Here is a 26,313-nt window from a genome sequence, read left to right as displayed (position 1 = left end):
AGCTTAAGAAATCAACAGGTGTAAGATAAAATCTCAAAGTAGTTTTGATATTCATTTTCCTGATGGCTAAAGATGTTGAACATGTTCACGGTGGGTTTATCATCTTATAGTTCTACCAGCAATGGAAGAGGATTTCAGTCTCTTTACAGCCTCATCAATACTTGTCGTTTCATATATTTATGTGTATGAGTGTTTGCCTGCATTTGCTGCTGTCCTTAAAGGCCAGGGATTGATTGCTGGCCTAGGATGCTGTGTATTTTAGGAAATGTCTGTCCAGGGTGTGTGAGCCAGCCCAATTGTGAAGACCGGAGGACAACTTGCAGGGGTGAGTTCTCTCCTTCCATGTGCATGTGGGTTCCAGGGATGAAACTTGGGGTAGGTATGGCAGCAATCAGCTTTACTTGGTGATCAGGCTTGCTGGCCCTGCAGTATCTTCAGAACTTCCTTGTGAACCTTACTGGGTGTGGGGACTCCAAGGGTGTTCAGTGACCATCCAAATCTGCCTAGCCTCTCCACTCATTGCCCCCCACTGTAGGCGGCATAATAACCAGGCTAGCTTAATATGAAACAGCAAATTTTAATGAACTTACAACACCAGCCATCCAGTGATGAGCAGGAAATACAGACAAAGAGAGCTGTGGGGCTCATGCTCGCCAGATTTATAGGTAACATTAGCCCAAGGCGAACACGCCCCCTAATGGGCTGGGCTTATCCCTACACCCCACCACCAGGAGTGTGGACATTGGTGATGTCTGCTGCCTATGGACCGAAGTACCACTGGCTGCACGAAGGGGTGCCTTGGGCCTCTTCCCAGACTTCCTGGTTCATCAAGGCTGCCTCCTTGCTGGCCTGGGAAGAAAGCTCCATGGCCAGACTGAAGATCCTGTGGGCAGAAGAAAGAGAAGGGACAACTTCGCCTCTGGCCAAGAACTCTAAAGGAGATCTTAGAAAAACAAACTTGTTAGAGAAATAGGTTCTCTCCTTCCATACAGATCCTGGGGACTGAACTCAGGACACCAGACTTTCCTTGCTGGCTGATCTCAGGACCCTAATGGTGTCTTTGGAAGTCAACAAGGGTGGCTGCCAACTTGGGGGCAAGTGTGCATGTGTCCATATGGTGCTGCAAACAGAAGCAGGGCCTGTGTATACTGAGTTCCCTCCGTCCCCAGCTCTCCCTCTTTTGAAGGAGACAGCACCTAAGATTCCTAGGCTGACCCTAAACTGATGACCCTCCTGCCTCAGCCCCCAAGCATCTGAGACAGCTGACAGATCTGTGCCCCCAGGCCTAGCAGGAAAGAGCTGTGTGGCGAGCCTTGAATGCATCCTTCATCCTCCTGTTCACCTGGGACCTCAGTGCCCCACACCCTCAACAGTGGGCAAATTTGATGTGAGGAGACCTTGTTGGTGCCAAGCTAGATGTGAGATTCAGCCATTACCACATGGTCAAAGGCCAGGTGTCTGAAGACTTTAAGAGCCCCTAGATGACGGAGGGCATGTGTCCAAGAGTGAATACCAGGTACATCTGTACTGCTCAGATACTGACTGGGAAAACTTGTGGCCATACAGTGGTCACAAGCACAGGGAGACATCCTCAGTCTATGCTCCATATGAGTGATGGCTGACCCATTCTGTAGGCCAGCGCTGGGTACGGCACTTCAGAATCCCTGAGAACTCCTATGGGCATCTCCTTAAATGCATTTTTTTGGAGGTGGCCAAAATGGCCAAGCCTGCCTGATGACCTCAGTCTGATCCCTAGGGCCCACAAAGTGGAAAGAGAGAACAGACCCCAAAGCCGTCCTCTGACCTTTACACTCCTGCCTTGGCATGCACATGCCCAAACATAAAAATACGTAAAAAAACAAAAACAAAACCCCAACACGTGTGATGTTCACACCTGCCATTCTAGAACTCTGCAAGCTGAGGTGGAGGATTTCTGCACGTTCAAAGCCACACTCGGTGTTACAGATTGAGACCTTGTCTTAGAAAACACACAAAACAACAATGTCCCTCAAGAAACCACGAGACTGGCTAGGCAGTGATGGTGTGCAGCTTCACTCCCAGCTCTTGGCAGGCAGAGGCTGGCGAATCTCTGAGTTCGAGACCAGCCTGATCTACAGAGCGAGTTCCAGAGTGAGAAACTCTGTCTAGAAACAAAACAAAACATACAAAAAGAAACCCCCAAACATCCTGCTAAGACTGACTTCTGAATGACGTTTAACATGTGTTGATCAACTGTCCGGCTCAGAAAAGGCTCTCTCTGTCCCCTGCTGACCTGGAGCTGCCCTATCTAGGGCATGAGACTGAGTGTGGGATGCTTTCCTTGCCCGTGGTGACCTCAGGTCTCTACGGTCCCCAGTCCTACTCTGCTGGACTCTGGCACAGTATGAATTGATGGCTTCACTGCACCCAAGGTCCCAGTGTCTCAAAACTCAGAAGTGGGCTAGGAGTGGAACAGTGCTGTAGTAGTGAGGCACTCAATAGCTGAGTCCTCAAAAGCCCAAACAGTCTTCACCTGAGAGAGCAGCTGGGTGGGGTTCCACCTCCAGCAACCCAACTAAAAAGAAAGGGATGATGGAGAGAGGAGGGGAGGGATGGAGGGGAAAGGGGGAGGCCTGACCCACACCTGTAGAGCTCTTGGTCCTTCTTGGTAATCAAGTCCCTGAGTTCCTCCAGCAGGCGTGACACCTGCGCGCTGGTGTCTGGCACCTGCCCGCTGGCGTCCGGGGAGGAGATGCCCAGCTCGCCCAGGAGCTGCAGGGTGGTCTTTAGGGCCGGCTCCAGATCATCTGTGGAGATACAGGCTGTTAGCAGAACTCCGGTGCCCAAAGCAGCAGCTGTTTAAGCTGTGCAGCGTTGGCTCTTCTCTCACACTCAGGGAACAGGGCCAAAGGGAGGGATCTTAGGAGATCTCACTCGTCCCTGGAGTGTGGGTGCCAAGTGCATGCTGGGAAGGCAAACCCAGTGGGGAGCGCACAGGTGCTTCTGTGACTGCTGCCCAGGAGACTCCTGTGGACCAGGGGAGCTGGGGCTTCAGGCTGCAAGCCACTGCTCTGTTCTCTCACCCTCTGTCCTTCCACTACGAGCGACAAGCAGGATGCACCTGCCAGATGTGGCTTGGACCTGCACTTCCTGGCCTCCGGATCTAAAGAGCTGAGGTTCTGGTATCTGTAGCAGCTGTGTGTCCCAGGCACAGACCTGCACCACACACAACCCAGCAAGGTCATGAGGGTTAAAGGACCTGTTCCTGCTGTGTCGTGTCCTCACCTCACCGTCAGTGCTGGGGTTTTGCTGGGTACAGACTTGCGAGGGGCAGTTTGCTAGGAGGATCGCTACAGCTTCCAGGTCAACACTATGCTCTTTTATGGAGCCAGGGTCTCACTGTGTTGTAGCTCAGGCTGGCCTGGAACTCACAGCCTCCCAAGAGTCAGACAATAAATGTAGGTCACCATACCTTTTTCATTTGTTACGTAGCCCAGGCAGAGTAAACCCTGTGCAGCTAAAAAGTCCTAAGGAGGATGTCTGCTCCAGAGAATCCCTCAAATGACCTCTCAATACCTCCACCCTGTTGGTAGGGCCCAGGGCTCAGGGCCGGTAGATAGGTCACCCTGCCCCCAGAGGACTCAGGGCCGGTAGATAGGTCACCCTGCCCCCAGAGGACTCAGGGCCGGTAGATAGGTCACCCTGCCCCCAGAGTCTTCCAGCTGTGAGGTCCAGCGTGGGGTTGGAATCGTGACTCAGCTGCCTGTGTCCTACTTGGTCCACACGGGTTCCAACACCACCCCAGGGTAGAGGCACCTAGAATTTGGTGCATGTGAGACTTGAGGTTCCTTCCTGCTGAGGCAATGCCACACAGCAAGGCTGTTCTTACCTAGGAGTTCCTGCCCACTTCCCTGCATGTGGATGCCCTGCACGGGAAGCTCATGTCGTGTGGCGTCCAAGGCTGTGGCCAGTGTCTTGTATTGCTCCTTGAAGCGCTTTGCTACAGCCTCGAGAGGGCCCAGCACCTCCATCTGCAGGCAGAAGGGGACACTGTGAGACACACCGCTCACTCGCACAAGAAGGGCCAGCTTCCAGGTAACAGGACCCCCTCTGACCTGCCCTGGACGGGGCCCTGTTGCTATGCTAAGCTCCACGGTGGAACAACATCAATGCTGGCAGGTGCCAAGTATTCTGCAGACTGTGTGGCAGAGACAGGTGTCCCATACAGAGTACCACATTCGTATCAGGAGCCTAAGCAGGGCGGGCAGAATGTAAGTGGTGGCATCCTGATCCTGGCTCCCTCATGCACCCCTAGCCTCAGGAGCATGCTCAAACCCACCTGGGCATCCAGGATGGTAGCCAGCTCCTGATGCTTCTGCTGGAGCAGCAGCTGGCACCGCAGCTCCAGCACCCGCTGCTGTAGACGCTCCTTCTCATGGCATAAGGCCACCAAGTCCTTCTCAGCCTTCTCCTCCAACACAGCCAGGTTGTTTTCCATCTGTGGGATGCAAGACCAACTCAGGTGGGGTGGGGGAGGTGACAGAGGACACACGCTGTTTCGTGAGTCCCAGTTAAGCTCACCTTCACAGACAGCAGGGTCAGCAGCAGTGTCTGCGACTCCATCATGTCCATGGTCTCCTGTAGATCCTGCAAGGGTCCTGCTGTTCAATTCCCAGTAAGCCATGTTTACCTGGCTCTTCCGGGCATGGCAGAACCCCAACCTCTGTGCACTTTATAGGTTCAAATGGTGTCCGCGGGGCTGAGGATGGAGTCAGGTCACACCTTGCCCAGAAGTGTATGGGTGTCTCCCCACTCAGTATATGGGCACACTGACCTGAGCAAGGACCCATGGACACCACAGCCCTAGCCTCCATCCTGGAGGACTGGCTGCCCGGAGTCAGACCTACCCACCGTCTGCTCCCCAGTGCTCACCTGTCTTTTCTGGGGAAGGTGTGTCGTTCCTTTTGGGCCAGTCAAGGGTACATGAGGCCCTGTGTCAAAAAAATGGGATGGTTTGGCTGGCTGAGCCCATAAAGATGCTTCCTTGCCTGGCAAGCCCGATGACGCGCTTGATCCCTGAACTCGCAGGAAGCTGGAGGGAGAGAACTCCAGAGTTGTCCTCGGACATCAAATGTGCCAAGGCATCAGGAACAAGAACCAATGACGACAAAATGACAAAAACAAAAACCAACAAACAACGTTCCTCAGCTTTGGTACTGCAGACCTCTGGGCCAACTAGATGCTAGCCAGGGGCATCCTGTGCACCAAGGGCCAACCGGCAGCTGTGGTTCATCCATCAGAAGCCAAAATCCAAATAAAATGTCTGCATACACCCTAACCCTAGTCAGTCCCTTTTGGTGAGCACCTGTTTAGGCCAGGCAGGTCCTGACTCCTGACTGGCCCGTCTTCAGGAGGTGCTCACGCCGCACATGAGAACACCCTAGCCAGGCCCATGTGCTGTTCTCATCCCCACGTGGGAACAGAGAAATTTTTGTTCCTGTGTTTTGAGATAGGGTCTCATGCACACCCTGGTTCAATGGAGCCCACGTGGCCAAGGATGACTTTGACCTTCTGATCTTGCCACCACCTCCCAAGTGTCCAAATGTCAGGCACCCCATTGGTTATAATTTCTGTAGCATCCTAAACTGACAGCAAGTAGCAGCTCCTGGATCCGCAAGTAGTTCCGTGGACATATGGTTGGGCCTCAGACACTCTGCCTATGCTCCCATCACACACTTGAACCACATCCTTTCTGACAGAGACCCTTAATGCTAAGTTTTCACTCACAACCTGACACAATCTAGGATCACCGGGGAATTGAGGGACTTTTGGATCAGGCTGGACTGTGGACAGTCTGTGATGGGTTGTCCTGATTGCCCTGAGGGAGGCCTGGCAGCTCCTTCCCTGCTGCCAGAGTCCCACCCTTCCAACCCTAGCCAGGACTCACCTTTGACCTTCTGCAATGTGCTGGGCTTTCTTCCCTCTGGTGACTTCCCTCCAGCAGATGCAGAAGCCTGTTATGTAAACAGACAGTCAGAGGTCAGGCCACTTGACCTTTGATGCATTTGCTTAAAGGTCAGACAGAGAAGCAGGTGTTTTGAGACTGCGAACACGGGAGAGTCAAACAGTGGACAGCTACGTTCCTCAGACATGGGAATTAACGGCACACGTGCTGGACTGCCATCTCGATGGGTGTGTGTTTGCGTGTGCTGTGGAGGGGCTGGCGACCGACTTCCTATGGCACTCTCAGGATGCGCTGACTTCTACACAGGTTACTCTGGACTTCAGGAGACACTGACTTCTCCCTGGCCTAAGTCTACAAAGCTCACAAACAGCAGCTGCACCACCAGCAGCAGTGGATGCCCAGCTGTCAGGTACAAGAAAGGCAAGGAGCACAGTGGGGGTTGTGTCGTGGTTCATTCTCATGCACCACTGGGTCTGGGGACCCTCTGTAGGAAATAAGGAGGCAGCAGGATGGAACAGGAAAACTAAAACCTACTCCTTGTCAAAACTACCCAAGCCTATTCAGACTAAAGCAAAGAAGTTTTCCAAGCCTGAGGGTCACTCTGGGCAACCACCTGCAATGGCCCTAGGTGTCAGGCCAGCAGGCAGCAGACTCCACCCTGCATAGGTGCTGCCAGCCAGGCCCTCAAGGGCACGAAGAGAATCAGCTGTGAAGAACAAAGTGCAAGCTCTGCTTCTCGCCTGCCTGACAGTGGGGCTCTTGACCACCCTGGCCACGATTGCACAGGAACTGCTGTGGCCTTGGCTCCGGAACTCGGGGTCATCATGCTCTACAACTGCTTGTGCCAGTGCCCTCCCCTCAGAACAATCTGCATAAGGGACCACACACTCACGCAGACCTGGCTACCTCGGGTGGTACAACAGCCAAGGGCTGTGGGGTTTAGGGTCAGATACTGAAGAACCCACAGTGAAGGTAACTGGACTGAGTGTGACCAGAAGCTGAAGAGTTGACTCGCTGGTTAAGAGGAGAACTTGGATTCAACTCCCAGCAGTTGGGCCAGTGTGTAAAGGTGCTTGCCACCAAGATTGCCAAACCAAATTGATGCGCAGGACCCATGTGGTGGAAGGTGAGAATCAATTCCCACAGGTTGTCCTCTGGTAACCATATGTACAGTTGGCCCGAACCCTTCTCTAATGAATAAAAATGTAGTTAAGTTTTTAAAAAGTCACCATGAATCTCATTATTTGTACACTCAATTCCAATTAAAATGTTTCAAAAGCACACCCCTAAGAATTCCAGACTAGCCTTTGTTTACGAGCTACCCAAGCAGCACGGAGATCTGATCTGGGCTCCAGGAGAGCCATCATTGGGGTAAGTGAGTGCAGCAGCAGCCCGGAACAGGGAACTCAGATGTTCCTCATCCCTCCTACACTTCCTGGTCATCCTGCAGGGGCTATACTGCCCAATACCTCCTCTCTCTTTCTATCCCACCCAGCTTGCATCCAGAACCCTCCCCACCCTGTTTGCCTCCCTCCCCTCTTTGGCCACATAACATCTCCCAGCTCAGCCTGTTCGGGTGCTGGGACCGAATCTGAATCGGGAGGGCAACCGGGAGGGCAGCAGTTCCTTTGTTTCAATAGCCTGCCTGCAGCAAGCAAGGTAGGCCCTTTGTTTACGAGCTATCCAAGCAGCACAGAGATCTGATCTAGGCACCAGGAAAGCCATCACTGGGGAGTGACATCAATGGGAAGGTACATCAGTGGGCAAGGAGACCTGATCCTGTAAAAGAAGATCCATAGGGGAGCATTCGGAGGAAGAGATGGGCAGGCACCAATGCAAGAATTCACCCAACAATCTGAAAAACAACATGAAACCACCAGAATCCAGCGACCTCACAACAGGAGGACAGGAACACCTTAATCAAGAAGAAGTAGAAAAAATTGACTTTATGAAAGTGATAGAGGCCCTTAAACAGCATGTAAAAAAAGCCCTTATAGAAATGGATGAGAAGTATAACAGAAAGTTTGAAGAATTGAATAAATCAGTGAATGCTACCCTAGGAAACCAAGGAAAAACAATCAAACTGATAATGGAAACAGTTCAAGACTTGAAAACTAAAATGGAGGCAAAGAAGAAAACACAAACAGAGGGCCAGCTGCACATGGAAAATCTAGGTAAACAAATAGAGACTACAGAAACAAGCATAACCAGCAGAATACAAGAGATAGAAGAAAGAATCTCAGATTCTGAAGATAACATAGAGAAAATAAATGTCCTGATCAAAGAAAACAGCGAGTCCAACAAACTCTCATCACAAAATATTCATGTAATATGGGACACAATAAAAAGACCAAACCTAAGTATAATTGGAGTAGAAGAAGGAGAAGAAGTGCAGCTCAACGGTCCAGAAAATATATTTAATAAAATTATAGAAGAAAACTTTCCCAACCTAAAGAAAGATGTACCTATGAAGGTTCAAGAAGCATACAGAACACCGAAGAGGCTGGATCAAAAAAAAAAAAATCCCCTCGCCATATAATAATCAAAACACAAAGCATACAGAATAAAGAAAGAATATTAAGAGCCGCAAAGGAAAAAGGCCAAGTTACTTATAAAGGTAAACCTATCAGACTTACACCTGACTTCTCTATGGAAACCATGAAAGCTAGAAGGTCCTGGATAGATGTACTGCAAAAACTAAGAGACCATGGATGCAAGCCCAGACTACTATACCCAGCCAAGCTTTCGTTCACTATAAATGGAGAAAACAAAATTTTCCAGGATAAAAACAAATTTAAACAATACATAGCCACAAATCCAGCCTTACAGAATGTAATAGAAGAAAAATCACTAACCGAGGAGTCCAACAATGACCACAATAACTCAGACATCTAGAGACCCTTCACCAGCGCAACTCAAAGAAGGGAAACACACAAACTCTACTACTAAAAAAGTGACCGGAGTTAACAACCACTGGTCATTAATATCACTTAATGTCAATGGGTTCAACTCACCTATAAAAAGGCACAGGCTAAGAGATTGGATACGAAAACAGGATCCAACATTCTGCTGTTTACAAGAAACACACCTCAACCACAAAGACAGGCACCTACTCAGAGTAAAGGGCTGGGAAAAGGCTTATCAAGCAAATGGACCTAAGAAACAAGCAGGTGTGGCCATACTAATTTCTAACAAAGTTGACTTCAAACTTAAATCAATCAGAAGAGATGGAGAGGGACATTTTATACTCATAACAGGAACAATTCATCAGGATGAAGTCTCAATCCTGAATATCTATGCCCCTAATATAAAAGCACCCACATACGTAAAAGAAACATTACTAAAACTCAAGGCAGCCATCAAACCGCACACACTAATAGTAGGAGACTTCAACACTCCTCTCTCACCAATGGACAGGTCAATCAGACAGAAACCTAACAGAGAAATTAGAGAATTAATAGAGGTAATGAATCAATTGGACTTAACAGACATCTATAGAATATTCCACCGAAATAGGAAAGAATATAACCTCTTCTCTGCAGCTCATGGAACCTTCTCAAAAATTGACCACATACTCGGTAACAAAGCAAACTTCCACAGTTACAAAAAAATATTAGTAACCACCTGTGTCTTATCAGATCACCATGGATTAAAGTTAGAATTCAACAACAATGCTACCCCCAGAAAGCCTACAAACTCATGGAAACTGAACAGTCAACTACTGAGCCATACCTGGATTAAGGAAGAAAGAAAGAAAGAAATTAAAGTCTTCCTGGAATTCAATGAAAATAAACAAACAACATACTCAAACTTATGGGACACTATGAAATCAGTCCTAAGAGGAAAGTTCATCGCACTAAGTGCCCACTTAAAGAAAACAGAGAAAGCACATATTGGAGACTTAACAGCCCACCTGAAAGCTCTAGGAAAAAAAGAAGCAGACTCACCTAGGATGAGTAGAAGACTGGAAATAATCAAACCGAGGGCTGAAATCAACAAAATAGAAACACAGAAAAAATCCAAAGAATCAATGAAACAAAAAGCTGGTTCCTGGAGAAAATCAACAAGATTGATAAACCCCTATCCAAACTAATCAAATGGCAGAGAGAGAATATGCAAATTAATAAGATCAGAAATGAAAAGGGGGACATAACCACAGACACAGAGGAAATTCAGAGAATCATTAGATCTTACTACAAAAGCCTGTATGCCACAAAACTGGAAAATGTAAAAGAAATGGACACTTTTTTAGATAAATACCATATACCAAAGTTAAACCAGGACCAGGTGAACAATCTAAATAGACCTGTTAGTCATGAAGAATTAGAAGCTGTTATCAAAAACCTCCCTACCAAAAAAAGCCCAGGACCAGATGGTTTCAATGCAGAATTCTACCAGAACTTCCAAGAAAATCTAATACCTGTACTCCTTAATGTATTTCACAACATAGAAACCCAAGAGTCATTACCAAATTCCCTTTATGAAGCTACAGTTACTCTGATACCAAAACCACACAAAGACTCAACCAGGAAAGAGAATTACAGGCCAATCTCACTCATGAACATCGACTCAAAAATCCTTAACAAAATATTGGCAAACCGAATCCAAGAACACATTAGAAAAAATATCCATTATGATCAAGTAGGCTTCATCCCAGAGATGCAGGGCTGGTTCAACATACGAAAATCTATTAATGTAATCCATCATATAAATAAACAGAAAGAAAAAAACCATATGATCATTTCATTAGATGCTGAAAAAGCATTTGACAAAATAAAACATCCCTTTATGATAAAAGTATTGGAGAGATTAGGGATACAAGGGTCATACCTATATATAATAAAAGCTATATACAGCAAGCCGACAGCTAACATCAAATTAAATGGAGAGAAACTCAAAGCTATTCCATTAAACTCAGGAACATGACAAAGCTGTCCACTCTCGCCATACCTCTTCAATATAGTGCTTGAAGTTCTAGCAATAGCAATAAGACAACATAATGGGATCAAGGGGATTCGAATTGGAAAGGAAGAAGTTAAACTTTCGTTATTTGCAGATGATATGATAGTGTACATAAGCGACCCCCAAAACTCCACCAAAGAACTTTTACAACTGATAAACACCTTTAGTAATGTGGCAAGATACAAGGGCAACTCCAAAAAATCAGTTGCCCTCTTATACACAAAGGATATGGAAGCAGAGAGGGAAATCAGAGAAGCTTCACCTTTCACAATAGCCACAAACAGCATAAAATATCTTGGGGTAACTCTAACCAAGGAAGTGAAGGATCTATTTGACAAGAACTTTAAGGCATTGAAGAAAGAAATTGAAGAAGATACCAGAAAATGGAAGGACCTCCCTTGCTCTTGGATTGGGAGGATCAACACAGTAAAAATGGCAATTCTACCAATGGCAATTTATAAATTCAATGCAAGGTCCCTTCAAAATTCTTCACAGATCTTGAGAGGACAATAATCAACTTTATATGGAAAAACAAAACACCCAGGATAGCCAGAACAATCCTATACAATAAAGGATCTTCCGGAGGCATTACCATCCCTGACTTCAAACTCTATTACAGAGCTACAGTAACGAAAACAGTGTGGTACTGGCATAAAAACAGAGAAGTCGACCAATGGAATCGTATAGAAGACCCGAATTTTAATCCACAAACCTATGATCACCTCATTTTCGATAAAAGAGCTAAAAGTATACAATGGAAGAAAGAAAGCATCTTCAACTAATGGTGCTGGCACAACTGGATGTCAACCTGTAGAAGAATGAAAATAGACCCATATCTATCACCATGCACAAAACTCAAGTCCAAATGGATTGAAGACCTCAATATCTGTCTGAACACACTGAACCTGATAGAAGAGAAAGTGGGAAGTACCCTCCAACAGATGGGCACAGAAGATCGCTTCCTATGTGTAACCCCAGCAGCACAGACATTAAGGGCAACATTGAATAAATGGGACCTACTAAAACTGAGAAGCTTCTGTAAAGCAAAGGACACTGTCACTAAGACAAAAAGGCAACCTACTGATCGGGAGAAGATCTTCACCCACCCTGCAACAGACAAAGGTCTGATCTCCAAAAGATATAGAGAACTCAGACTTTAAAATGCTAATTAACCCAATTAAAAAATGGGGCACTGAACTGAACAGAGAATTCTCAACAGAAGAAGTTCAAATGGTCTAAAGACACTTGAGGTCATGCTCAAACTCCCTAGCAATCAGGGAAATGCAAATCAAAACAACTTTGAGATATCATCTTACACCTGTCAGAATGGCTAAAATCAAAAACACCAATGATAGCCTTTGCTGGAGAGGCTGTGGAGGAATGGGTACTCTCCTCCATTGATGGTGGGAATGCAATCTTGGGCAACCACTTTGGAAATCAGTGTGGCAGTTTCTCAGGAAATTCGCAATCAACCTACCCCTGGACCCAGCAATACCACTCTTGGGTTTATACCCAAGAGATGCCCTATAATATGACAAAAGCATTTGTTCAACTATGTTCATAGCAGCATTATTTGTAATACTCAGAACCTGGAAACAGCCTAGATGCCCTTCAATGGAAGAATGGATGAAGAAAGTGTGGAATATACACACATTAGAGTACTACGCAGCGGTAAAAAACAATGACTTCTCGAATTTTGCATGCAAATGGATGGAAATAGAAAACACAATCCTGAGTGAGGTAGCCTAGACCCAAAAAGATGAACATGGGATGTGCTCACTCATAATTGGTTTCTAGCAATAAATAGGGGTCATGGAGTCTACAATTGGTGAACCTAAAGAATCTAAATAAGAAGGTGAACCCAAGGAAACTCATATAGTTATCATCTTGGCTATGGGAAGTAGACAAAATTGCCGGGGAGAAAATTGGGATCTTGGGGGTGGGGTGGGATTGGGGTAAGGGATGATGGGCAGAGAAAAGTGAGAAAGGGAGGATGGGGGGAACTTGGGGAAACAGGATTATTAGGATAAAGGAAGTTTGGATAGGGGAGCACGGAAGCACAATTAATAGTTAAGGGAGCCACCTTAGGGTTGGCAAGAGACTTGAACCTACAGTGGCTCCCTGGGGCCCAAGGCAATGTCCCCAGTTAGTTCCTTGGGCAGCTGAGGACAGGGAACCTGAAATGACCCTATCCTATAGCAATACTGATGAATATCTTGCATATCACCATAGAACCTTCATCTGGTGATGGATGGAGATAGAGATAGAGACCCACACTGGAGCAGTGGACTGAGCTCCCAAGGTCCCAATGAGGAGCGGAAAAAGGGAGAAGATGAGCAAGGAAGTCAGGACCACGAGGGGTGCACCCACCCACTGAGACAGTGGGGCTGATCTATTGGGAGCTCACCAAGGCCAGCTGGACTGTGACTGAAAAAGCATGGAATAAAACCAGACTCTGAATATGGTGAACAATGAGGGCTGATGAGAAGCCAAGGACAATGGCATGGGGTTTTGATCCTACTTCATGTTCTGGCTTTGTGGAAGCCTAGCCAGTTTGGATGTTCACCTTCCTAGACATGGACGGAGGGGAGAGGACCTTGGACTTTCCACAGGGCAGGGAACCCTGACTGCTCTTTGGACTGGAGAGGGAGGGGGTGAGGAGTGGGGGGACGGGGAGAAGGGTGGGAGGAGAGGGAGGGAAATAGGAGTCTGCGAGGAGGCGGAAACTTTTTTTGTCCTTTTCTCAATAAAAAAAAAAAAGAATTCCAGACTAAAAGGGGCACGTGCCGAAGCCAGATGCCACCCTCACACATCATACATGAAAGCCTGTCAGAACCCAAGAAGAATCACAGGGTTCAGGTCTTGAGACCCCCATGCCAGCACGTCCCTGACGCTGACTTGGGAGCCCATGCAGTCAATCCCCAGCAGGTGCTGGGCTCTGGCACATGAAGGCCTGGGCTCCATCAACAGGTCTGTGTACACACCTGATTGCTGTTGGATAATCTTTTTGTATGCTGTAAAGATGTGTCTCTGCCCAAGGCACCTTCTGATTTTTTAAAAAGAACCTGAAAGACCAATAGCTAGGCAGGAGAGAACAGGTGGGGCTTCCAGGAGAGAAGGGAACTCAGGAAGAATCAGAGGCTCTCATAATTAAGCCAGGGAGACACTGAGGGAGTCAGCAGTACAGAGAGGTAAGGAGCCACATGGCAGAATGTAGACTAATATAGACGTGGTAATTTTTTTTAAGACAGATTTTTCTGTGAAACAGTCCTACTGCCCTGGAAATTTTGACCAGGTTGGTCTTGAACTCACAGAGGTCTGTCTGCCTCCTAAATGTTGGGATAAAAGGTGTGTGCCACCACCACCACCCGCCAGAGCTAGTTGGGAACAAGTCTAGACTAAGGTCAAGCTTTCATAATTAATAAGAAGTCTCTGTGCCATCATTTGGGAACTGGCAGTCTAAAGAAGGTCCAACAACAGATGACCAACAATTGCGGTTGGACGTGGTTGCCCTGTCTTTAATTCCAGCCTTCAGGAGGTAGAGGGGTGGATCTCTCTATCTCTCTAAGTCCCGGCCATGTAGGAATATGTAGAGAGACACTGTCCATAAAGAAAAAAGGCAGAAAAATCCATAATGGTCTTTTATTTGGGGGGGGTGAGATAGGTTTTCTTTTGTATTTTAATAAATAAAGACTGCCTGAAGATCTGAGAGTAAAACAGTCCCACTGGTCAGCCTTACAGACCAGGTTATGGTGTCACACACCTTTAATCCCAGCCCTACAGAGGAAAAAGATGGGGGAGACAGTTCTCAGACATAGTCTCATTCTGAGAAATCTGGAGGCAGGATCGCCATTTCAGACTGAGGGAGAGGCAAGAGCCAGTGGCTGGCTGTTTTGCTTTTTAGACCTTCAGACTGAAACCCAATTTCTGACCCTGAGCGTTTATTAATCATGCTTCAGGGTTTCTCTGTGCAACAACCCTATCTCTCCTGGAACTAGCTCTTGTAGACCATGCTAGCCTTAAACATACAGAGATCCGCCTATGCCTGCCACCACCGCCGGGCTGGAATATTGATTGGTCTTTTGAAAGCAAATTCAGAACTTGTGCTCAATGACACGAGAGCTGCTGCCTGTGGCTGTTGACAACAGGCCATGAAAGCCAACCACTGAAAACCCTGACTCACTAGCGAGAAAATGTCCACGGTAGAACATGTAACAAACAAACCAGCAACAAAATGAGAATTTAACGGCCAACAAGCAGGGCTGTGTGGTGTGTAGTCTGGCAGTCACTTTGCAAGTCTGAAGACCTGAGTTTGAATCCCCAGCATCTACACAGAAACAAATCCACTGTTGGGCCCTAAAGCCCCACCAAGGAGAAGGTCGCCCCAAGAGACATTCACAACTCGGTTGATGCAATAGCAAGAGGAATTTTTATTCTGCCGCGGCAGAGGTCCCCCAGCCTCGAGAGGAGAAGGACGACTGCTTTGTCTATTACAAGCTCTTTTAAAGGAAAAAAAACACAAAATCAAGGAGGGGGGAATACAAAATCAAAGGGAAAGTCCAAAAATCATTTGTCTACTATTTTGTCTAGTTCATTTAATGGTCAGCTAACTCTACTTAATCAATGTTGTAACAGTTACAAGGAGGAGCCTTGATCAATGTCATAGTTACAAGGAGGAACCTTGATCAATGTTATGACGGTTACAAGGTCGTCTCACCCCAGTTCCAGGGTCCAGGTCTATACAATGGAGATGGAAAGTACTCAAAGCTCTCGTGCACGTGTTGTTGGTTACCAGGGCCCTGGTTCCGAGGAAGGGGGTGCAGTAGTGCTAAGGGGCCTCTAAGTCTTTCACCACAAGAACCTCTCACCCTAGCAAGGGATGAGGAACACAAAAGGATCCCAAGAGCTGGCAGTTCAGTGAAATCCTGTCACAAAAGAAAGATTTCACTCTGGCATCCATCCATGTGTACATGCATGGTTGTACAACCTGCAACACACACATGTACACACACACACACAAAAATAACAAGGACCAATGCAGAGCAATGCCCACCACCAACTGCCTTGGAGACACCTACTGAAGTCACAGAAGTGTGCCTGGGAGAAACGTGAAATGGTGTTCAGGAGGAATGGGAGCACACAGCACAGCCCAAGCACTCCTTATCCACAACTGAAATCTGAAACTCAAGATCATCTGCCCCACACTCAGGGAAAGGGCTGCTCAGCTGGAAGTGGGCTCCACTCAGGACCAGCCCTTCTGAGATCCATTCAGCCTCAGGAGAAAGCGCAGGCTAATGTTACCATGACAACAGACACTCAAGACTCCAGCCAGACCAAGGTCACCTGATGGGGTAGCAGAACCAAAATGCCTTGTATAAACACATGGGGGCACTGTGGCCAAGCCTTCAAGGTGGCAACAGCCACAGGGTGAATGGAAGCAGGGATAAGTAGCTTGGGAAAGCTGTCTGCAGGGTGATGTGAGAATCCCTTCCCTTAAACCAGACTTCCAGTCAGAGCTTCAGGAATCCTGGGAACCCTCACCACACTTCCTGGGGCACAGGCCAGGCAGATGGGAAATTAACCTTCTGATTGTCATAAACCAAGCCTGTGCTCAGCAGTCCTGCCTGGCCGTGACAGACAACCTGGAACTGGATCCTGTGCTCCAGGGATGTGTCACCACAGGGATGAGCCTGCAGCTGACCCCAACATGTTTCCCCCATTCTTGCAATGCAGTGCAGCTTTTGGGGCCTCAGGAAGCCCTGCCAGCCTTGCTTATTGACAGCTGAAAAAGTATCACACAGGAAGATGCAGAAGTGAACGTCACCCCTGCCAGCTGTGCCTGTGGCCCACACCGAGTGCCGCTGCCACTGCCCATCACTCAGGAGCCTCCTGGGTGTGAAGGGATAGTGCTGGAGGACAGATCTGACAGAACAGAGGCCCTCAAAACAGGAGGGGCAGAGGAGGTACATACGACTGATGGACACTGGTGTCACTCTCACCAGAGACTCAGGACTGTGCCCAGAACCTGGAGGCGGCAAAGGCCCCAATGGTGTCTTCCAGGATCGGGCTGCAGCTGCCACGTGCCCTCCACCCATTCCTAGTGGCTCCAAGAGTAAAAGACTCCATTACCTTCTTAGTTTTCTTCTCATATTGCAGGTATCTGGACTCAACCACTCTTCCTCCTGCAGACGACACAGTGTGTAGTAGGAGCTGCGGGCTGCATTCCTGCCACCCAGCTCCCAGCCACCTGGCTAGCTTATGCCCCAAAATAACAACACACAAATTGTATTCATTTAAACACTGCCTGGCCCCTTAGCTCTAGCTTCTTACTGGCTAATTCTTACATCTTGATTACCCATTTCTATTAATGTGTGTAATCCCAAGGTACGCTTACCAGGAAGATTCTAGCCTACATCCATCCTGGGTCAGAGCTTCATCGCGTCTGCCCTGGAGAGGAGCAGCGGCATGGCCTCTAACCTCACTTCCTCTTCCTCCCAGCATTCTGTTCTGTTTACTCCCCCCACCTATGTTGTAACCTATCAGGGCCAAGCAGTTTCTTTATTAATTAACCAACAGTGTTTGTTAGAGAAGAGGAATGCTGCAGCATGAAGACATAGAGCATGAGCAGGACCCCACAGTGGAGAGCCGGGGCCAATGACAGGAAAAGCACCAGCCTTACAGCCCGATGCAGACTGGCTCCTTCAGTCTCCCCAGTATGCACATGGGAGCTACTGCAACTAGTACCTTCACAGGACACTCAGTGTCCATAAGACACTGATGGAACGTCTCTTGTATGTGGGTCCTTGGAGTAGGAGCAAGTGCCAAGTAAGTTCAAAGATAGAAACATTCTAGACCGTGAAAGCCAGGGGCCAGTGGGATGGCTCACTGGGTGGAGAGCTTGAAAGCAAGCCTGATGACTTTGGTTCAACTCTCAAGAGCCTTCCTCTGACCTCTATATGTGCACCTTGGTATCCCCCTCACCTTCAGTAAATAAGTGCAATTTTTTTAAAAAAAAAAAAGGAGCAGGAGAGATGGCTCAGTGGTTAAGCGCTTGTTGCTCTTGCAGAGGACTGGAGTTAGGGTCCCAGCACCCACAGGGATGCTTGCAACTGTAATATCAGTTCTGGGAGATTCAACACTCTCTCTGGTGTCCAAGAGCATCTACATTCATGTGCACAGCCCCCTCCCACCTACCAAAACACAAAACAACAAATCCCACAGCATTTTGGGTCTATCCCTCTCTGGTGGAGTCCATCTCTGTTTGTGCTTCAGCACAGTAAAGCTGGGCTGCCCACCGTGGTCTTAGTATTCCCACCTTCCTATCTTTAAATCAGAGGGATAGAGATCCACTCCTGTAACCCTAGATGATGTTAACTGTTGTGAGGGAATGGCCGTACTGGCATGGATTTGGGGGTTCTCGCTGAGATCCTGCAGAGGCTCTGAGAGCATAGGAAATGGACGTAAAAGGCCAAGTCAGACTCTGCCTGGGGCTTGTGCCAGGAAAAAGCTTGGAAAATGCAGCCCGGATGTAGGAATCTGACCCTGGTTCAGTTTAAACGTGTTGAGCCTGCAGCCAGGACAAACAGGCCCACTGGTCTATGTGCCCAGGCCAGCTCTCAGACCCTGCTTGCCAACCATGGAAGACTCCAGATTTCTCATTACAGCTGGTCTGTGGTCGTTTGTACCTTGACCACTCATGTTTCTCAATTAAATGAAGCTAGCAGATTAAAAAGTAACAATAAAGTTAAAGACAGGAGAAGAGCCCACAGCAGCCCAGGGGCAGGGAAGCTGGGGCACACGTGAGCCATGTCAGACTCTGTACCTTTGGGTTGGGGAGGCCTATGTCCATGCTCTGTCCTCACCACCACTCCAGCCTTTATCACGGGTGGACCCTCATGAGACTCACGCACAGATCCAGGCCCCCTTGGCGGTGGCTGGGGCATCTGGCCTGGCCAGTGTTAACAAAACCAGGCAGCACGCAAACATGTCATAGCTTACACACAAAACTGCCAGGCTGGGGCCACTCAGTGGCACGGTGCTCAATTGGCACAGTGAGGGCCCCAATTCTACTTCTGCCATCGCAGTAAACAAACAAACAAAATATCTGCTGAGGATATAGGTCAGTGGTTAGGCGCTTGCCTAGCAAATGTGGGGCCCTGGGCTCCATCCCTAAGACCAAACCCCAAGCCCCAAACCCAACCAGGTCCAGTGATCACTGTCAACCCTGAGGGTCCGAGTTTAGTCCTCTGGACTCCTATGGTGCAATGAGAGAAACAACCACCCAAATTATGCCTAACCCCCATGTGTGTGCCACATGTGCTACCTGCCCCACACGAAGTGTAACAAAAAAAAAAGGAGCCTATGAGGCTGAGGAGTACTTGCTCTTCCAGCACCCACACCGGGCAGCTCCACAGGTTTCTGAAGGAACTTGGATCTGTGGCCTGTGCACATCTAGAGCTATACTTTCGAGGGACTTCAACTCTCCAAAGGACAACTACAGTCACAGGACACCTCAGGGACAAAGACAACCCTGAGTCCCCAAAGGCATGCCACTGAGCAGTGGAAGTTTCAGACTTGTCTCTGTCTCCCCTGCCCCCAAGAAACCCCTTTCATGAACTAGATGGCACCCTGGAGGTTGAGGCAGGAGGATCAGGAGCTGACCGGCAACCTGGGATCCATGAGACTTTCTCAGAGAACAGTAAGGTTCAGCATGTAAGGCACTTGCTTGCTACCCAGCTTGATTGATGACAAATTGACTCCCACAAGTTCCCTTCTGACTTCTATACTCATGATACAATATGCACACCCCTCCAAAGAGATCAATACACCTGTAATAAAAAAATTGAACAAAAATCGTTGATGAAGACAAAACAAAACACTTTCCTTAAAGCGCTCACCTTGTACTCTTCTTCCTTTTGTCTTGGGGGCACCAGTGGCTGCGGGCTTCCTACAAGAGAGAAGAGAGGTGTGCTATTCATCCATCTACAAGATCTGCAGAGGCCAGAGCCACCTTCTGTCAGCTGCAGCGGGGCATGTGAAGATCGTCCCTAGACAAGCAGGAGGTGGAACCCCCACAAGACCAACTTCCTCCTGAAGGCAGTAGAACACTGGCCCACAGGGATCAGAGCTTCCCGACCAGGAAGATCCCTGTCTCATCAGGCTGGTGTGACAACAGCCAGAGAGGTGGGAGGGCTTCGGAAGGGCTGGGGCTGAGGATTTGCGAGCACAGGGGCTGGAGAAGACAGGAGGGAAGAGTCCAATGGTAAGGATGAGATGGCAGGTTGGGGAGAGGACGGTGACACAGCCTTTCTCTGCAAAGTGTCAGTTTCCTAGGCTCCCCGGTCACTGTCATGACCAGCAACTACTCAACTTTGCTATTCTAGTACCAAAGTTGACAGACACAATGCGTGGGCCATGTGGCAACAAAACTTTGCTGACATAGCACATTTTGGGTCACACATCGCTCATATGTCACCAAATAGTTGTATTCTCTAAATATTTTCATTTTTATTTATTCTGTGTATGTCTGTGAGTGCAGCTGTGTAAGTGCCACCAACTGTGCGTACCGTGGTGCCTCCAGAGAGGTTAGGGGACAATCTCAGCATAGGTCACGTTCCACCTTCTCATCCACGGCTGCGTATACCAGGCTAGCCAGTCCTCACCCCTGCAGACTCTCCTGTTTGGCCTCCCATCTCCCTGTAGGGTGTGCTAGGAGTGCAGGCACTACTGCATCCAGTTTCTACGTGGCTTCTGGGGACCCAAACTCAGGTTGTCAGGCTTGTTCAGTGATAATTAACACACACACACACACACCAACAGGGTCTCACGCTACAGCCAAGGCTGGCCCAGAACTCATCATCTTCCTACCAGGGCTGGACAGACAGTTTGCAGGATAAAGAGTTTGCTGCTCTTGCAGAGGACTTGAGCTCAGTACCCAGCAGTCCAGCTCTGGGGGTCTTAAGCCTCTGCTGCTGGCTTCTTCCTGAAGCCTACAGATGGTAGGGGCTTGGCTTTGGGAAGCAGGGCAGGTGCACCTGCTGTGGTCCCTCAGGATTCCCCGCGGTCTGCCCATCAATCACGGAGGCCTCAGCAACATGGCCTTGACCTGACCTGTGCCCATCACTACCCGTGTAAAGAGCTGGAAGTCTGAGGTATAGTGCTGGTCAGGAGGCTCCACCCACCGGCCTCTTCTCTGTAGCACTTCAGCCTTTTAAATCTGATGCAGTATGTGGTGCTCACGTCCTCTGACACACGGGAGGGCAAAGGATGACTTTTGTAGTTGGGTCCTGGGAATCCTGAGGCTATGAGGCTTGGTGGCAGCACCTTTACCTGCGAGTAAGGAAGCTGGCCTGGGGCCGCGTGTGGTGGTACAAGTCTATAAGCTGCAGAGGCAGAGGCAGGTGGACCTCATTGGGTCAAGTGTCTAAGTGAGGGGCCTACTTAACTTATCATCTCTCAGCATCCCAAGTGCCTGTCACAGAGCCAGCCTGGCAGGCATATCCTGCCCCTACCCTGAAGTTCCCCAGCTTCTCTTTTCTATATAACTCAGCCATTTTGTCCACTTGGTCTGTATGTTTCTAGTGCTCTCTTTGCTCCCTCTCTCTCTTCTCATGGCCTGGTTCAGGCTGCTGGGCAGGTTCAGTATGGACTCTTCCTGATGCCTCTGGCTGTACTTTCCCTCATATCTACAATAAACCTTCTGCTCAACCATATACGTTGGAGCAGTCATGTCCTCATTTTTCTTTTCTTTTCTTTCTTTACTTCTTTTCTTTCTTTACTTCTTTTCTTTCTTTCTTTCTTTCTTTCTTTCTTTCTTTCTTTCTTTCTTTTTGAGACAGGATTTCTCTGTGTAAAAGCCTTGGTGAGAGCTACCTGCCTCTGCCTCCCAAGTGCTGGGATTAAAGGCCTGCAGCACCACTGCTGGGCCACATCCTCATTTTTCATTCAGATCTCTGTGATCTGTGAGCTGGAAGCTCACAGGGTCTCCACAGGGAGTTCTGTGACAGTGTGCTAGTATTCTTTGACTTATTAAAATATTCCTTTTAATCGTCTTACATTCACTAGCATTGGTAAGCTGTAACTAACTGGATAAAATACATGCCTAAATTTAGCTTATATGTCCAGTTTAAATACACCAGGTAATGGTGCCCAATTCTCAAGTGCCTTTACAGATCTGAGAGTATGGCAATTTAACAAAAGTGCTTCTAACACAGACATGCCAGCTCCCATGGCACCTATAGCTCCTCCAAGAAGATACATGGTTACAAAGATCTTCCGCCTTGAGGCTTGCCTTTGGGTTTTGCAAAGACACCCACACACCAAAAAGCGGCCTTTTACCTCTTCAGCTTCCTGGATGCCACCCGGGGACTCAATCTTCTCATCCTGCCATGACAGGTGGACTAAATCTTCCCCCCACAGGAAAATCTTGGGGCCTCTTGTACCCAGCAGCTAACGGCAATCACTGCCTCCAGGCTGATGTTCTCCGAGGACTAAGGAGAGACTTGGGATTGCCTGTGTAGCTAAAAAAGGTGTCTCATTTTTGCCCATTTATCCCCTTAGATCTGTCTAATGGCATTTGGTGACTTAGGATACTGTTCACTTATTACTTCATCCATGGCATTTGACAACTTAAGGTACTGGTAGCTCATTACTTCATTTGAAGTTTCCTGCTAAAATACAAACAGGTGTGCCTCTTTCAAGGCTTCATAGTTCAGATTAACAGGTGTATCTTAAAAATCCAGAGTTCCCAATTCCCTTTAATTGTCTTCTAAAATGTGCAAACCTTCTAACCTAAAGCAACAGCCTTTTGCTATGACACCAAGATGTAAATCTGTTCCAGTTCTCTTACAGATACCTACAGGTTTCTGGAAAAAGTTCTACTGCTGTATCAAAAATCAGGTCTGGTAATAATAATAATAATAAAAACCCCAAACAAACAACTAACAGTCTTCCAGAGCCTGTTTGTTTTTAATTTTTAGATTTATTTGTTATGTATACAACATTCCTTCCGTGCTGGGCGGTGGTGGCACACGCCTTTAATCCCAGCACTCGGGAGGCAGAGGCAGGCAAATCTCTGTGAGTTCGAGACCAGCCTGGTCTACAATAGCTAGTTCCAGGACAGGCTCCAAAACCACAGAGAAACCATGACTCAAAAAACCAAAAAAAAAACAAAAAAACAAAAAAAAAACCCCAAAAAACAACATTCCTTCCATGTATGCCAGCAGGCCAGAAGAGGGCACCAGATCGCATTATACATGGCTGTGAGCCACCATGTGGTTGCTGGGAATTGAACTCAGGACCTCTGGAGGAGCAGTCAGTGCTCTTAACCTCTGAGCCATTTCTCCAGCCCTCCAGAGCCTGTTTGAACCCCACCCATTTTCACGCATATTTTACAGGTCACTCTGGCCATCTGGGCCAAGACCAACTTACAAAGCGCTCTCCAGAAAATGCCAACACCTGCACCAGCTCCTGCGACTTCACCACTGGTACCAACTCTCCTGGATCAAGGACACCTAACAACTAAAATCTGGTTTTATCTGCTAGTGTGTCCCAATTGTACACCCGAGCCTCACCTGTACAACTAGGGCACTTCTCTGTCCCATTCTTTCTGGCAGTTAATGACTTCCCATGGCTAGCCCTATTCATAGGGCCAATGATAACAAATGCCTCCTGCCTTCTCATCTCTCTCAACCAACAGCTGCCTGAGGTCTCCCGGATGACAGTAAATGGGAAGCCGCTCCAGCCACGCCTCTCATGAGCCCACCAACTCCCCCCTTGCCAATGTCACTCCATGCTCACAGGAAGTGGCCAGACCTGAGTCGGGTCCCTATATCCAAGAGTCTGGGATGTTTGGGTGAAAGCGTCACCCCAGCCCCTGGCATCCATTTCAAGCCCCCTCCCCTGGGAAAGCCCACCAAGCCTCCCCAGGGAGGGTCAGGACCACTCCCACAGGGTTTTTAGGCTGTCCCCCAAAATATGAACATGTGGTCTCCCCTTCTCTCTCTTCCCCTCACCATGCTTTCCTGGTGCCACCCAGGAGCGCTCCATCAAACATGGGCATCTTTTATTCGGTCTAATTTGGTCTGATTGGAATTATTTGTGTTGGCAGAGAGGCTCGTCTAAGAAATATTCCTAACAAAAACAAAAGCTGGCCAGGTGGTGGTGGCGGCGCACGCATTCAATCCTAGCACTAGGGAGGCAGAGGCAGGTGGATCGCAGTGAGTTCGATGCCGGCCTGGTCTACAAGAGCTAGTTCCAGGACAGGCTCCAAAACTACAGAGAAACCCTGTCTTGAATACAAAAACAAAAACAAAAAACCAAACAAAAACAAAAAATGGTTTATTTGAGACAGGTCCTCAGGTAGGTAACTCAGGCTGTCCTTGAACTCGGGATTCTTCCACCACCACCTCCTGCCTGTGCTGACAGGCAGGCTTCTAGTGAAGCTCAGGTGGGGTGGGAGAGTTTCTTTACCATCACTGAGTACTTGTGGTTGCCACGAGCATCAACACGCCCAGGGGTAGATTTTTATCAATTTCCAGACCATAACTCTCAAGCGATTATTTTGTAACTCCCCGACTCTTCCCCCCTTTTAAAAAAATGTATTTATTTATTTATTTATTCATTCATTCATTTATTATGTATACAATATTCTGTCTGTATGCCTGAAGGCCAGAAGAGGGCGCCAGACCTCTTTACAGATGATTGTGAGCCACTATGTGGTGGCTGGGAATTGAACTCAGGACCTTTGGAAGAGCAGGCAATGCTCTTAATCACTGAGCCATCTCTCCGCCCCCCCCCCCGACTCTTCCCTCATCAGTGCTTCAAAACTCCTTTCAGGAAAAAAGTAAACCTGAAATTCTAAGAAAAAAAAAACCTATCCAGGCTCCAATACTTCCCAAGCTCACTAACAAGGATGAATCCCCGCAGTGCTGTGGTGCAGCAGACTGGTCCAGCTGCTGCTGGGGGAGCACACTAATCATCCCCGCGGGAAGAGTGGCAGGAACTGGAGAGTTCGAAGCAAGCCTGGCTTACAAGAGACCCTGTCTTGGAACCAAAACAGAACAAGTCACACACAGAACTCAGGAGGTTGAGTGCTCCCCTAGATGCAAAAGCTAGGAACCATGAGGCTAAGTTACCTGCTGCCAACACCAAAGTACCACACACAACTCCATTCTGAGCCCCACAGGAGATGCTCAGAGCCTGGGCCTCCAGGCTGGGAGGGATTCGGGGAGTGGCTCTAAGGAGCCCCGTTCTCCCGCTTGGGCACCCGTCAGCCCAGGCTCTGGCCAGCCCTCGGGTGCCCCTAAACCCCGCCCTACTGTGCCCCCAACTCACCCCGCGTCCCGCTCCGAGGAGTCCGCCATTTTCCCGCCTTCCACTCAAAGAGCCTCTTCTCGGGGCTCCGCTCTCTAGGAGGCAGGCAGGACAGTGGGGCACTGGGGCCTGTCAGCAAGTGAAGCCAAGGAGCCCGCTTTTTTGGGAGCGCGCTCTGAGGGGGCAGGGCTCTGTAGCGCCCCGCCTCTCACAGCTCGAGGGAGCCAGAAAACCGGACCACACCAACAGCAGGGGCGTGGCTCTAGTGGGCGTGTCCCAGAGCACCCCTCCTCCCTGGAGCAGGGCTGCCAAGGTTCAGGTGAGTTCTTTCAGTGGTTCTCCTGATGGGAGGATAGAGCCGGGGTTGGTGCTGGTGTCCCAGGGCGCGAGGGTGTGACGCGGCCTGGGGGTCGCGGGGTGACTGATGGGGGCGAGAATGGCGGGCTTACGGGGCTCGAGGGCGCCTTTGAGCGGTGGCTGTGGAGAGGACGTGGCTGAGGTGGACACTGAGGAGGGGGTCTCAGGAAATCCAGGAGGCCAGGAAGGCGGAGCTGAGGGCCCCGAGCTGGGGAAAGAGGCATCTAAAGCGCGGTCCTAGCTCTCGGGTGTCGCCGAGGTGTGCCAGGCGCTCAGAGAATGGGACAAGTTCTGCGGCTGCCCTCTAATGGGAGTGGAGCCTGCAAAAGATGGGCCTGGAAAGCCATGCAAGAACAGCTCCTCAGAGAGCCTGAGGTGGGGGGGAGGAGGAGGAAAGGGCTCCAGCGGCCCGGGAGATGACAGGGTGCAGCCTCTGGAGGCTCGCCCCCGCCTTCCCCTTCTTGATTCATCATCTTCTTCCTGACTTCACACCCCGACAGCTGGGTGATCTGCAGGGGAGAGTCCCAGCGTCCTCTGGGTCTGTCTGTCTCTGCCTTGGAACGTGCATCACTTTCGGCTCCAGAAAGGACTAGCCAGGTTCTAGGGGAGCTAGGGAGAAGTGCTAATGCTCCAAATGGCCAGGAGCCGGGTAGGGTGGAAGCCACCCTCTCACGAGAGTTGCATCCATGGACTTAAATGGGTAAAGCCCGACATACAGGAAATGTGTCCCCCGGCAG

The 26,313-nt window shown here is 48.8% G+C and overlaps 1 protein-coding gene across 1 annotated transcript; it reads right to left on the bottom strand.

Annotated features, from left to right (window-relative positions):
- Nucleotides 1-659: 659 nt before the first annotated feature.
- On the bottom strand, nt 660-25,411 carry LOC142842105 (HAUS augmin-like complex subunit 8). Its single transcript, XM_075959039.1, has 10 exons — nt 25,241-25,411; nt 19,804-19,853; nt 17,036-17,088; nt 5,927-5,993; nt 4,912-4,970; nt 4,561-4,626; nt 4,319-4,477; nt 3,869-4,010; nt 2,624-2,786; nt 660-883 (listed from the first exon to the last, which is right to left on the bottom strand). The coding sequence occupies exons 1-10, from the start codon at nt 25,267-25,269 to the stop codon at nt 760-762; spliced, it is 912 nt and encodes a 303-aa protein (XP_075815154.1). The 5' UTR covers nt 25,270-25,411; the 3' UTR covers nt 660-759.
- Nucleotides 25,412-26,313: the final 902 nt, after the last annotated feature.

The sequence above is a fragment of the Microtus pennsylvanicus genome (assembly GCF_037038515.1).
Source record: "Microtus pennsylvanicus isolate mMicPen1 chromosome 13 unlocalized genomic scaffold, mMicPen1.hap1 SUPER_13_unloc_1, whole genome shotgun sequence".
Lineage (NCBI taxonomy): Eukaryota > Metazoa > Chordata > Mammalia > Rodentia > Cricetidae > Microtus > Microtus pennsylvanicus.
This window is presented reverse-complemented; position numbering and strand designations above follow the sequence as displayed.